This window comes from Dicentrarchus labrax, unplaced genomic scaffold (genome assembly GCF_905237075.1).
Source record: "Dicentrarchus labrax unplaced genomic scaffold, dlabrax2021, whole genome shotgun sequence".
NCBI lineage: Eukaryota > Metazoa > Chordata > Actinopteri > Moronidae > Dicentrarchus > Dicentrarchus labrax.
In genome coordinates, this window is record NW_026136724.1 from 20,278,016 (window position 1) to 20,291,491 (window position 13,476).

Sequence of the window (13,476 nt, forward strand, 5' to 3'; positions counted from 1 at the left end):
TTAGTGTATGAGGGAGTTTGTATTTGTGGGTTTACTTTACTTTCAGTGTACTTATCTTGATATCAATCCTCTGCAGTAGATTCCCTCTCACTGCGGTTGAGGCTGTGAGAAAACCCACAGACACGCAGTCCGGTTGCATTAATCCCATTACTGTCATCATGTGGCTGCAGGGGGGAACTACAACTACAAACCACACAAACATCACTGATAAAATAAACTTTATTTATAACGTTCTTTTCAAAGAAGAGAGCCAAATATTTCATCCCAACCGGCAGCTTTTCCTCCTGATTTAAAGTTCCCCTCCCAGCTGTCTTTTACTGTCTGATCTTCCAACAAATTTCACATAAACGTCACAACATTTTCAAATATTGGTTCCAAAGCAGAGAAGGGGACTGCCTAAGCTCTTCTTATGGATGTTTTTGCCAAGACTCAACATCTCAAATTGCGAATCCTTTTGAAATGACATCAGCCTGAAATCCCTAAAGGGCCCCGTTTGGTTCTTGTCTGTGAATGTGATACTGTTGTTATGATAGACGGCCCCAAAGTCTGGTGGTGCTCTTTTTAAGTTGCCACCATCTTTAGAGCTGTCCTACGATTACACAAAATAACAAAAGTCCAGCCTCAGATGTTTCTGTCGGCTATAAATATGCAGTTTCAAAATAATTTTCAGATTTCCCAAAAGAGTGGATGATGTGGTTTTATTGAGCTCTTCGCTGGCAGTTTGGATTGATGCCTCGGTTCTGTGTCAGAGGTTAGAGGTCAGGTGAGGGAAGGTTTGGGTTGGTATTTCACTCTGTTGAAGTCGTCCACTGTAGTTTCTACTGGAGGCGTCTTCCAGTATTCCTCCAGACCCAATGCCAGACACAGAGCAATGGCCGCCATCTGCAACACACGCACACTGCATTACACTGCACATTATGTTCAGGTGTCACATGGTAGTTAGCGCTGTCTAGACGTTATGGAGACACAGGTCTAGAAAATTATAACATCATCCAGATTTATAAATTCTTCTAGAAACTCAAAAAACTCATCTAAGGATAAACTATCTTATGGGGGGGAAAAACAACAAACTTGCTGTTTGAGTAACTTTAAACTCACAGAAATTCATCTAAAAGCTCCTCAAGTCTCCAGGAAATCCAGAGAGTTTTTCTAAACTACAGTTAGCTTGTAAAGATTTATAAATTCTTCTGGAAACTTCAAAAAACTCATCTATAAATAAACTTTTTAAGAAAGCAAACTCAATAAACTTGCAAACTAAAAGCTCTTTTGATTCTACAATTACTTTTATAAATGTGTCTTAAAAAGTCTTCCAGATGTACAAATTCTTCTCGAAATGTAAAAACTCATCTATAAATGAAATATTTCAGAAAAAAGAAGAACTCTGGAACAAACTTGCAAACTTCTCGAGAAGCTCTTTGAGTAACTTTAAACTCAGAAATTCATCCAGAAGCTCTTCAAGTAACTCTAAATCCAAAGGTATTTTACTTTACTTACTAACTTTAAAACCTTTCTAATGCTACAGTTACCTTTTCAAGAGACTTGTAAAGCTTCCAGACATTTAAAACCTGTTCTAACGTATCTAATATCGAATTAACATTCACTCATAAACACTTCCCGTTCATGCATCACTTTATACATTTAGTCGATTCAGGACTGCAGCTCTGCTATAGTAAGATCATGAGACCAACTTCTTCCACCATTAATTTGATATATTTCAATCAACACAACATCTGCATAAAGATGTTAATTATATTGTTTTAAAGTAACAAAGACATAGCTCAGTTAAGCTCGGTGTGTAACAGTGTACCGTGATGGTGGCGACGGCTGAAATGATCCCTATCCTGAGTTTGATGGGAAAGCTCAGGTAGCTCTTCAGGATGGAACCACAGGGCTGCCACAAACAGAGATCAAAGGTCAGCATTCAACGTAGATTAAAAAACAGATCAGAAGCTCTGATCGACATCAGTTTGTCCAGACAGACACAAACAACAACAAACGTACGAGAGCAAAATGTGTGAATTAGAGAATGAACAGTAGGAAGGGAAGTGCAGTGGAGAGAGAAACACTGTTGAAAGAAAGGAAATAAAATTAAACACAGGAAGAGGAAAAGGGCAAAAGAAAGAGGAAGCTTGGGAGAAAGAAGAGAGGAAATTAATAGAAACTGCAATTCAGGAAGAAGTGGCTGGAAGGGAGAAGAGATAGAGGAGAAAAATAACACAAAGAAGAAGCGGGAAAAGGAAGGAAGAGAAGAATACCTTGGAGTGAACCCACTGAGCTGTGATCTGAGGGGTCGGAGGGTCGCCGCCCACCATCACACAGTCAGCGTTAGAGCTGTGAAACAAAGAGGAGGAAAACAAAACCTAATCAGAATGTCTGGAACTGGAGCACACATTTTTAACCCATAAAATGCTGATTTGTTTTTATAAATGTGGTAATAATGTCAGTTTTAACAGCAGCATTGCTGTGTTTCATCACAGTACAGTCATATGTAATTCAGTTTACAGCTCAAAACACATTTTAGAGTTCCTCTTTTGACGAAAAAATAAGTCCCAGAAATCCTGAAATTCATCCAAAAGCTAAAAACTTATTTTAAAAAAACTTGAAATCTGAGAATTCTTTAATTCTTCAAATCCAGAAATCCACTAAACCTAAACTCAAAAACCTTTCTAACATACAGGTAGCTTCTAAATCAATCATACAATAATTGAGTCATTTATAGATTTAGAAAAAGATATCTAAACATTATAAACTATTTACTATTTTTAAAAGATAGAAATTCTTCTAGAAAAACTCTTTAAGTTTTGATTGTTTTGTTACCTCGGCTGCGGGTCGGAGGCGGGGCGAGGAGTGGGCGGCGTGCAGAAACAGGAAACAGGAAGTTGATTCTCCCAGTCCTCAAATTTCCTCAAACCACAACAAGAGTCCTGAGACACAGACAGAGATAACGGATTCAAACTCAAAGTCGAGTTATGTTCAGTGTTCAAATTTAAAGATATATTTATTTCAAAAGATTTAGAAAGATCAATTTTACATTCATTTTTGACATATACAAAAAAAGTTATGTCAGTTTAAGTCAATTATACATAACTGATTATTATAGAAATTATGTCCCAAAAGAAACATTGATACATTATAATGAGATTCTTTATTATCTATGGAATAAAATTACAATAAAATACAATCAAATATTATAAAATACAATAAAATATACATTATATACAATAAACTAGAATATGGTAAGCCTTTGTGTACATGTGCAATGCTTCTGAAGTATTATGCACTTTCCTCATATGTTATGTGACAGGAGTTTCTCTGCGTAAAATATTTCCCAATATAGTGAAAATGTAGAAAAACGTTCAATACATATTAATATTAGAGCTAACTGGCACAAGCAACAACTTCCAACCATCTTTCACTACTTGTGACAAACACACTTGCTGAGATATTCAATGTGATTCCTTCGCTTTGTGTCTTACCGACGCCTGCAGTTTGTTTAGTTCACTCTGGATGACGCTGTCGGCTCTGTGGAGAGGAGTTACATTCAGGAACACCTCGTCCACCGCGCTGTCCATCTGTTGGACACAAAACAATACAGTGGAGCAGAGATGGAGATGTAATTTTTTATTTTTTATAAAAAGCGTTTATTGTCTGTAAAGAATCATTAAAATCAACTTCTAATCTGCTTTCAACATCCAAAATAAATGAATAACATTTCTGCAATTAAATTAGTTTGATTATGGCTTCTTACTCATCACAAAACACTAAAAGATAAATGTTTTTTTTTTTTTAAGGAAGCCATATAAAGCAAAAAAAGAGATTAATTTTTAAAATTGTTTTCTCTCCTGTTTTTATGACCACAAGAACATACATTTTCTTTCATTTCTTTAAACAGGTGAAAAATTTGATTTGCAGTGATTGTTGTTGTAATACTAATTTCAGCCACAAGAGGCCGACGTTTACTACCCCTGTTCTAAAAAGACTAAACGCATTCATGTTGTCTTCCAGGTGAGTTTTAATTTCTCCATGTGCCATAAACAAGGTGTGTGTGTATATAGCAAGTTACTTTCAATGTTTTTGGGGGATTGAAATTTACTTTAATTGGAACTAAGATAAATTAAAACTCACCTGGAGAAATACAAATGCTGATAGTCCTTTAGAACATGAAATAGTGGTCCACTTCAGCCTTTTGTGGACAAGATGAGAATTACCACAACACACACTAAGAAAAATTCTCCTGACAAAGTAATAATATATAAATAATAATTATATGTTTTTTATATATATATCTCTGCTGATTTTCACTTTTTATTTGTTGGTCTGAAAACATGAATTAAAACCAGCTAACTAATATAATTTTATTGTTATTAACACTTTACTGCTCTAATACAGAGTTTCAGTTTCAAAAGATTTCAGTTATTTAAACATAACTCTTTGATGCACAAAATAGGCTAAATTAAATTAAATTAAATCAAGCATCTCATAATTTCCACATAATTAATAAGGATCTCCTTTTTTATGCACTTGAAATGAAATATAAATGTAAATCATAGTTATAAGTCAACTCTCTCAGTGGTCATGAGGATTTTAGATAAAGGAGATAAGATGTGCCATTGACTGTCTAAATCTTTCATACTGTGGAGCTGGGATGAACAGTGCAGCCTATAGGGGGCAGCAGAGGCTGCTGGGAATGCATTATACAGTACTGAGGGTGAGAGAGAGACAGGCAGGAAGAGATACCTGAGCTTGAACCTGAACCAGCGGTGAGGCAACAACCATCAGAGCCACAAACTCCACGAATATCAGGGCAGAAAACTGGAGGAGATAATGACAGGTTAGCCCCGCCCCCTCAGACTGTGTGTGTGTGTGTGTGTGTGTGTGTGTGTGTGTGTGTGTGTGTGTGTGTGTGTGTGTGTGTCTCACCAGCAGCAGCACAGGTTTGAGGTCCAGTGTGGCAGCACAGATACCCAGAACAGACAAAACCAGCGTGATCGGGCCGAACACCTGCAGGGCCAGTAAACCGTCACTGCTGGACAACTGGTCGAACAACTGAGAGAGAGAGACAGAGACACAGAGAGACAGACAGAGAGAGAGAGATTACAATCACCTGGATTTGATTTAAAGGGATGAGGATTTTATTTTATTTTTTCCTTAAAAGTGTCATAGCTCTGTGATTGGATGTTGGCGGTTTTTGCCGCCAACAGATTTTTGTTTTCCTGACATTTCTAAACAGAAGAACCAAAAAATGAAAATGACCCTTTTTTCTGTTTTGAAAATAGAAAAACTAAAAATCCGAATCAGGTTTATTGCCAAGTAGGTTTTGGCCTTGGTAAACTGGTGCATTACAGTAAACACAAAGAATATAAATAAAGATAAAAAGAGACAATATATATAATTATATAACCGTTATTTAAATAACTGTGCAACATATTGTGCAGGGAATGTGTGAAGTTAACAGTGTGACATATTGTATGATATGAGGGAAGTGCTTTATGTAACACACATATTCAGGTTGGGCGGTGGGTTAAACAGTCCTGGAGGGACGGCGGATTGCTGCCAGTCACCTTCTCAGCCAAACAGATGAGTCGACAACCTTTCCTGGTTTTGTCTGTTTTTAAGGTCAGTGGTTCCCAACATTGTTCCTTAAAGGAGCCCTTTTCTATCCTTAATAAACTGACTCAGTAATATATTTTATGGATATTTCATATTATATTAAAAATTGTACAATGAACCCAAACAGTGAACTCAGTAATTTTGAGCAGATTATTTCCTATATTATGTATTATTTTATCATACATACATGTAATTCTTTTCACAAAACTGAACAAAATGCTGATATACAGGCTTACTGTGTATATATTTTAAGTTTTCTTACAACCCTTAAAGTCAACGAACGAACATCCCCGTGAAGCTTCGGTGACCCCTAGTGAAGGTCCCCACCCACAAGTTGGGAACACCTGTTTTCTTATCACACTGATGCATGTTCAAGTGTTAATTTAGTTAAGTTAACGTTTGGTTTTTATTATTTATTTGAAGCTATAAATGGGGATTTCCCGTCATGATTGACAGCTTGGGCCTGCTGGGTGGGACTTGAATACCCTGGCTACTCTGGCCCCGAGTGGCGAAAGATGGCAGCGGCCATATCCAGCATATTTTGGCTTAATTTTTTTACAGTGTGAGGAAGCATTTTTTATATCAATGGGTTAAACACAGAGAGACACAGTTACCTCAGCAATTGGTATGTTGCCATCAATGGAAGAAAATCCGACGCCGATCATCACCACACCAGACACCTGCAGGGACATAATTATGGGAAAGAAAAGATGGATTGAACTGCTGTGACTGAGAGTTTGTTGGGTTTCACAGTAAAGAGGAAGTCTTTAACAGCAGCAGCATTCCTCTGAAACCGTTTCAGCTTCCCAAGAGAGACGCTCATCAGACTCCCATCAGCTGGGAACTCTGACGGCTCTGAATCACAGACGTCATCTGCCCCACAGTCTTTGAGCTTTAAAGTTTCCAGGCTCTGTTGGCAGTCTTAGTAAATATTCTTACACTGAAACATTTTCTTGCATGCAGAGCTTTATCTGGAGGTTGTCCGTTTTTGCAGATACCGCTGTACTTCAATGCAACAACAAATAAAGATACTGATATAATTAGAATTTATTTTATGCTTTCATCCACAAAACACAAATATCTACAAATATATATATATATATATACACGATTAATAAAACAAACTAAAGCACAAACAATATGTTACGTAAATCTAGTTCCAAAAATAGATAACACATGCATACTAATTACTGTAATCAACTAATAGAGTAAACAACAACAACACAGGATCCAAAACTGGAAACAGGAAAACAGAAGCCAGTAAACAGAACAACACAATGGAATATTTTCAGAGTTTGTGCATTAATAAGACTAAAAATAGTACAAATAAAACTAATTTTACAGATAATTATTATCATATTAATGACAGATCATGATATTGTATTAGGTAAAGTGAACTTTGGCGTTTTGAATTTGATACTTGATTTTATTAACAATGTGAAATAGATTAAACAAATTAAAGAAAGAGGAAACAGTGGGAGGGAAGAAGAAAAGAAAACAGGAAATGAACAAGAACAAGAAACCTAAACAAAGATTAAACACTAATTACACAACTAAAACCAAATTATGTAATATTATATCTTTTTTTTTTACATAAACATTTTGTTTAAATATCTGATCATTTTTGTTCTTCTTTGGCTGACTTGTGTCGTTAATGTAATCAATTAATTAAACTTTTTTTGTATTGCACTTTTCATACATGTGCAATTCAAAGTACTGTACAAGTGACTGATTAGACAGCACAAACACAGACAAAACAATTGGACACTATTGCACACGGAAAATAGAAATAATACAAGTGAAACGATAAAATAATAAAATAGATCAAATATAAGACATTCAAAGAAGTTTAAGTTTAAAGATTTAATCAGTTTCTGCACTAAAATCTAAAACTAGAGCCCAACCGATATTATTGGCCTATCGCAGACAAATCGGTATCCTTGTAAATGTCATGTATATGTTAAAGAATTTTTACCTAAAGAATTCTTTCATGAAGTTATTTGTTTAAGAAAGCAGTATCCTGAGTACATTTTCATGGTCATAGTGATTGAAGCTGGAAATATTACTTTGATTTAAACAAAGAAAGATTTTGCAGAAAAAGTAATATAACTAGTATGTGAGTATTTACTATTGGCTGTGAGTAATAAGTAAAATAATATTACTTTTGAGTAATGAGTAATAAATAAAAAAAATTTGAGTACCCCAACACTGGTCCTGTGTCATCAAGAGTCACATAAAGCAGGGTGTCCTCAGCATATAGATTAGAAAGTAGAGGCCTTTAAAATTGATCCTTGAGGAACGCCACAAGTGGGGTGTTTTGAGAAATGTTCAAATATTGACTCAAACAGTCCAACATGTTCCCTAAGTCTGTTTAAAACGATTTCGTGATTAACTGTTTCAAAAGCAGTGCCTAATATCATTAACTACTTTTATTTTTAGTACAATATTCCTGAAAGCCTGATAGTGTTAGTGTTAAAAAATAAAATATCTAGTTGCATTACGACATTTTACTGTAATATTTGACTGAAAAATACAACATTTAATCATGTTTTATAATCTGATCATGATCATCAGTATGTTTTCTGTATAAAATATTATTTTGCAAAATACTATTAAAGTAATAAATATAAATAATAAAAATATACATACAATGTCTATATCCAATTTAGTGGAGTAATAAGGAAGTACTTTAAAAACAGTACCAGAGTGTGCTGCCAGACAAAATACACCTTTTTAAATAGTTAATTATAATAATTATTGTTGATTCGTTATTAGAAGCATTACAAATGAATTACAATTAAAGTATACATTATTTCTATAGCCAACAGGCACAAGCTTTAAAGGTCTTTAAAGTTCATAACAACTGAGAAACTTGCATCTACTCACAAAGATTATGTGATATGAACAAACATTTCATAAAAGCTAGTAAATGTTTGAACCTTAATGGTAAAAGTGATTATACATTGACATTTAATGGATCTATAAAAGCTATTAATTAAAAGGTTTTAAAATGCTACTGAAAAGGTTTCAGTACTGTAATCACATTATTATAATATATTTAAAGAATCCCATTAATTTCATATTTACAAATTAATCTTTACCTCCAGCATATAAATTCTCACAAGTTTTACCATTTCATTTTATTCCAACCTATTGCAATTGAAAGTAAAAGTCAGCGTCAAATAAAGCTAAATAAAGGTTAAAATCAAAATAAAATACAGAATATTTTTATAAATCATTGCATTTATTTTCCTTAATCGATAAACCTCCACCCTGATAAAAGATTCCACCTGCTCATTTTCACATCTGTCATAACCAAACCCAAACATGCTGTCAGCAGTTAGCAGTTAGCAATTAGCGGTTTAGCTTACCAGTAGCAGCACAGTGATACAGATAGCGAGCCCTCGCAAGTAACTCCTGCAGCGAGCCATGACCGCTGTCTGAGAGAGTCGAGCTAAAATAGAAACAGAGTAAAGACCAGACCCGACCCCGTGTGTGTGTGTGTGTGTGTGTGTGTGATGGATGTTGTTTAAAGCTCAAGAGTGTTTGGCTGCAGAACGAAGAACATGACCAAGTTTGGAAGATCAGCTGGAGAGTAGAAGAGAGGAGAGGAGAGGAGAGAGAAAACCAGTGAGGAGAGTAGAGGAAACAAGGAAAGGAAACAAGGAGAAGAAACAAGGAGAAGAGAGGAGAGGTTACTCCAGGTAACAATTATATCTAATTAAGCGGAAATGAAGGAGGAGAGAGTGATTGAGGAGTACAGGACAGGGGGAAGAGAGAGAAAGAGGGATGGAAGAAAGTGAAAGTATGGATTGAAAACACAAGGAACAAGTGCAAGGGAGGGGTGAGGAGGACAAACATCTTTAATCTAATACCGTGTTTATTTGTACAACACAAGTGCTTCGCAGAACAAAAACAAGTCCGATGTCCAATTTGCACGACAGCAGCAGACTCAACAAAATAACACCGACGCCTTTCTCCTTAAATACTTCCTCCAGCTTTTCCTGTTGTGCTCAGAGAAAGCTGTGATCAGACGCCCAAAACAACTCCGCCGAGTCCCCGTAGTGAGAGGGAGCACTGGTTATACTGGTGTTTGAGAGCCCTTCATGATGCAAAGTCACTCCTCAAAGCTTATGACCGTAGATGAGGGTCTTTCCATGGCTCGCATCGACAAGTAGAAGTAATTACGATTCTCCATCGGTAACAAACAAGATTATTATAGACCCCCCCCCCACTAGACATGCTACCCGAGGTCATACCGCGTCCTAAAGTGCGATAAAAGTGAGCTTTAAAAAGAAGTTCTATGCCTGTAACCCTAGTTTGCACCTTTCTGTCCTTTTGTAGAGCGAGAACAATATGTCTATAAATATGTTGTCAGATTTCACTTTGTTTGTACGTTCAGGGTTTATGGATTCAGTGTAAAATAATATTTAGAAGTATATATGAGAAAAAATGCGTATAGTAATATGTTTTCTGGGAAAAATACTGTTCATTATATAGTTAATAGTTTAGTTTTGTATAGTATAGTTTTGTTATTTTCAATGTTTTGTGCATTAGCTGATAGGAATCTTAACAAAATCATCTTACAGCCACTTACAGAGTCCACTGTAAGAGGAGGTTTAGGATGGTTGAGTCAACAAGACATCGGACGGGAGACAACCGATATTTTAGGCTCATTTCCAGTTCCAGCTTTGCATGATTCACACTTAAAACAAAATCTGTTTTTGACCAATGCAATTTTCTTCTCTCTTCCTGCAAAGTTAATTGAACTCCAAAAATAGTTGAAACTGATGACATCAAAAGATTTTAAGTAAAACAAACTCAATTTTGAAATTTAATAAATTAATTAAAAATAACATTCTTAACCCTTTATCGGGCGAGGAATTATATGGTCACTTCATTATGACGGTTTTAATTACAATTCTATGGCATATTTTGGTGGGGGTTTTTTTATGGGTGATATACTTATATATACTTCAATGTTACGGCTTTCTTTCACAAATAATTCAAAGTGGGCTTGATCTTGATTTGCTTATGGCTTATTTATTACATATTTTCATAGTATATTGATGTGGCATATTTCTTTTGCAGCCGCTGTCTGCTCAGTCCTTCTATGGGAAGAGGAGGCCTGCTGTGCCACAGATTGTTGTTGTGCCAGCCAACGTAGACATCACTGACTTTGATTTTCAGACTAAAACTGACTTTTTCAAAAAAATCAAAACAGAAAAAATGTCTTCTTATATCCACCAATAACACTCCAGGGTTGAAATTTTACATTTCCAAGTATTTCAATGAGTGCCCTATAAAGGGTTAATGAAGTCGTTTTAGTAATTTTAAGTAACATTGATTTAATTTTAAAAAGCACTTAAGATATACTTATACATATATATATATATATACTATACTCTCTATGTTCTGAAATACAATCATGCACACGCACACACACACACACACATACAGGGCTTATAGATACGCAAATGTGTAGAGATGGTGGAGTATTGAGCGCCTCAGCAGTGCACAGGAGATTGAACTTGTCTCTGCTGGACTTGAACCGGCGACCCTCCAGTGCTGAGATAAGTTTTCATGTAAACTGTTTGAGAAATGTTTCTGAGTTAAAATAACATCACATTACAGTGCTCATCCCCAGTGGTAGCTCAGTGTATGTTTTTTGTCTTTATTTTGTTGTTTATTTTAGTTTTTAGCCTTCAGTTATGTAAAATATGAACTAAACTATTTGTTATATTGTCTTTCCATATCCTTTTTATCTTGTGGCAGCAGGTAAAATGCTATGCTAGTAGAGCCTGTTGAATGGATATGATACAGAAAGGAATTCAGTGGAGTCATTAACCAAACGCTCTGTTGACTTTAGACTAAAAATAACTGAAGGGGACGGACTGACTGTCTGGGTGTGTGTGTGTGTGTGTGTGTGTGTGAGCGACAGTAATAAACATGCTCTCTGATGAGAAACTCTGTGTGTTTCCAAATCGTATAAATATCGGATATTACGGTCGGCTGTTATTAGCCAGCACAGTGATAATGATGATAAACAATGACACTTCAGCTGCTCGCCACTGTTATCGTCGCGGTAACATGTGATGAAGCCAGCTGGAACACTTTCATCCATCACCGTCCATCGTATGGAGTGGAAACATCCACTAGATCTACCAGATAGCAGGCGTAACTCGTTCTACGAGGCATTTTTCACTTTGTTGCTGCCAACCTTTTTTTTTTTTTATTATTGTGTAGTGTAATTAACATTGCAGCCTCCAGAGGGCGCCGTTAGGATTTCATACTGATGGCAGGCATTCAGGCCTGCAGTAGCAGCCTGTTGAAACAGTGCATCATGGAACTGACCATTTATAGTAAGCTGTTGGAGGACTGTTCTCTATAGTGCCTCCAAACAAAACACATATAGGAAAGATCTTAATAAAGCAGACAATACCAAAAGCTTTATTATACAGGGCGGCGGCTATAGATATAGAGACATAGATCCCTCATTGGACACCGCTATACGTAGCGGAGGTCAAAATCTGCTAGTTAACAATACTGAGAGATGTACCTTGCTTAATTCTGAACCGACTTTTTATATATTATTCATAATCAAACCAACCCAAAAATTAAACCCATACAACCAGAACAAGAAGAAGTAAGGATACTCATGTCGACAAAAATGTCGTTGTTGGTGCCTGACTTGAATATTTCGTCTGTTTGTACATCCCCACACCGCACGTCTCTATATATAGTGACAGAATTATTTCCTAGTATCTGGGAAATTTCTCACTTTTATAACAAACCAAATTTAATGAAAATCAGTTCAGAATTAAAGGAGTTACAGTCAGTTTTACAGACTATTTCAGACTGATACAGACAGTGAACTGGATGCAGAGATATAGGCTTACTGATCAAGAAGGCCCCAATGTAGCTTCGGCGATGACTTTAACTCACAGTATTTTTCTGTCTTTATCTGACAGGAGCAGGAATCAAACGGGGCCCGGTGCTGTAAGGACTCAGCCTTCACACATGAATCTGAACTTTAAAATGTAATTTACTTCAGGGTTCTTCACAGAAATGCTGAGATGAAGGCCAACTGTGTGTATATTTTTTTGTTACGCCCCTTAAAATAAAGAAGGTCCACTGTGAAGCTTTGGCGACCCCTGGTGGGGGTCCCCAGTCACAGGTTGATTAGTACTTTAATAAACTGCCTCAGTGACACATTTTGTGAATGTTTCATTATATATTTAAAACTTAACTAATTTAATGAACCAAAACAGTGAACTCAGTTCAGGTTTATTTGGATGAATTTTGAGCAGATTATTTCCTGTTTACGGAACTTTGTATAATCTACTGTCTATATTATGTATTTTTGATCATTTTTAACAATCATACAGACTTAATAAGCTTCTTTTTTGAAAAAATTCAGAGTTTCCTTGTCCCTGGTGCTTGGCAATTGTTTTATTAAACACTTTATTTAATTTACTTTTTGCCACAAAAGTGAACCAAATGCAGAAATATAGACTTGCTGTCTATATAAATTGACCTAAAATCAAGAAGGCCTCATGAGCCCCCTATTAAGCTTTGGCGACCCCTAGTGGAGTGTCCCGACCCCCAGGTTGGGAACCACTGGTTACGCCCTTGATTCCTATTCATTACAAATAGGCTGATTTATCTAATAATAGTCATGGTAATGTATATTTTTTACCCATATTTAAAATAAAAGATTTGAAGGCCCCCCTGCAGTGACTGTAAGGAGCCCCTAGGGGTCCCCTGTTGAGTTGTATATAATCTTAACTGCATGATGAATCTATCAAACTGGATCCTGTGAAGCTTTGTAGATGCTGACTGGCTGAACTTTAGCTACTTGAGAGT

The 13,476-nt window shown here is 36.0% G+C and overlaps 1 protein-coding gene across 1 annotated transcript; it reads right to left on the bottom strand.

The window, feature by feature from the left end:
- Positions 1–201: 201 nt before the first annotated feature.
- Positions 202–9,369, bottom strand: LOC127358593 (23 kDa integral membrane protein-like). Its single transcript, XM_051391781.1, has 9 exons — positions 8,982–9,369; positions 6,225–6,290; positions 4,921–5,046; positions 4,738–4,812; positions 3,477–3,572; positions 2,818–2,924; positions 2,256–2,331; positions 1,808–1,891; positions 202–882 (listed from the first exon to the last, which is right to left on the bottom strand). Exons 1-9 carry the CDS (start codon positions 9,039–9,041, stop codon positions 760–762), a joined length of 813 nt encoding a protein of 270 aa, XP_051247741.1. The 5' UTR covers positions 9,042–9,369; the 3' UTR covers positions 202–759.
- Positions 9,370–13,476: the final 4,107 nt, after the last annotated feature.

What these genes read in the sequence shown, in the direction of transcription:
- LOC127358593 (XM_051391781.1), bottom strand. Translation starts at nt 9,041, where the DNA reads ATGGCTCGCTGCAGGAGTTACTTGCGAGGGCTCGCTATCTGTATCACT. An exon ending in TCAAACCTGTGCTGCTGCTG is followed by an intron (nt 4,813 to 4,920) that starts GTGAGACACACA and finishes TATCTCCTCCAG; the next exon opens with TTTTCTGCCCTGATATTCGT. An exon ending in TGGTTCAGGTTCAAGCTCAG is followed by an intron (nt 3,573 to 4,737) that starts GTATCTCTTCCT and finishes TGTGTCCAACAG; the next exon opens with ATGGACAGCGCGGTGGACGA.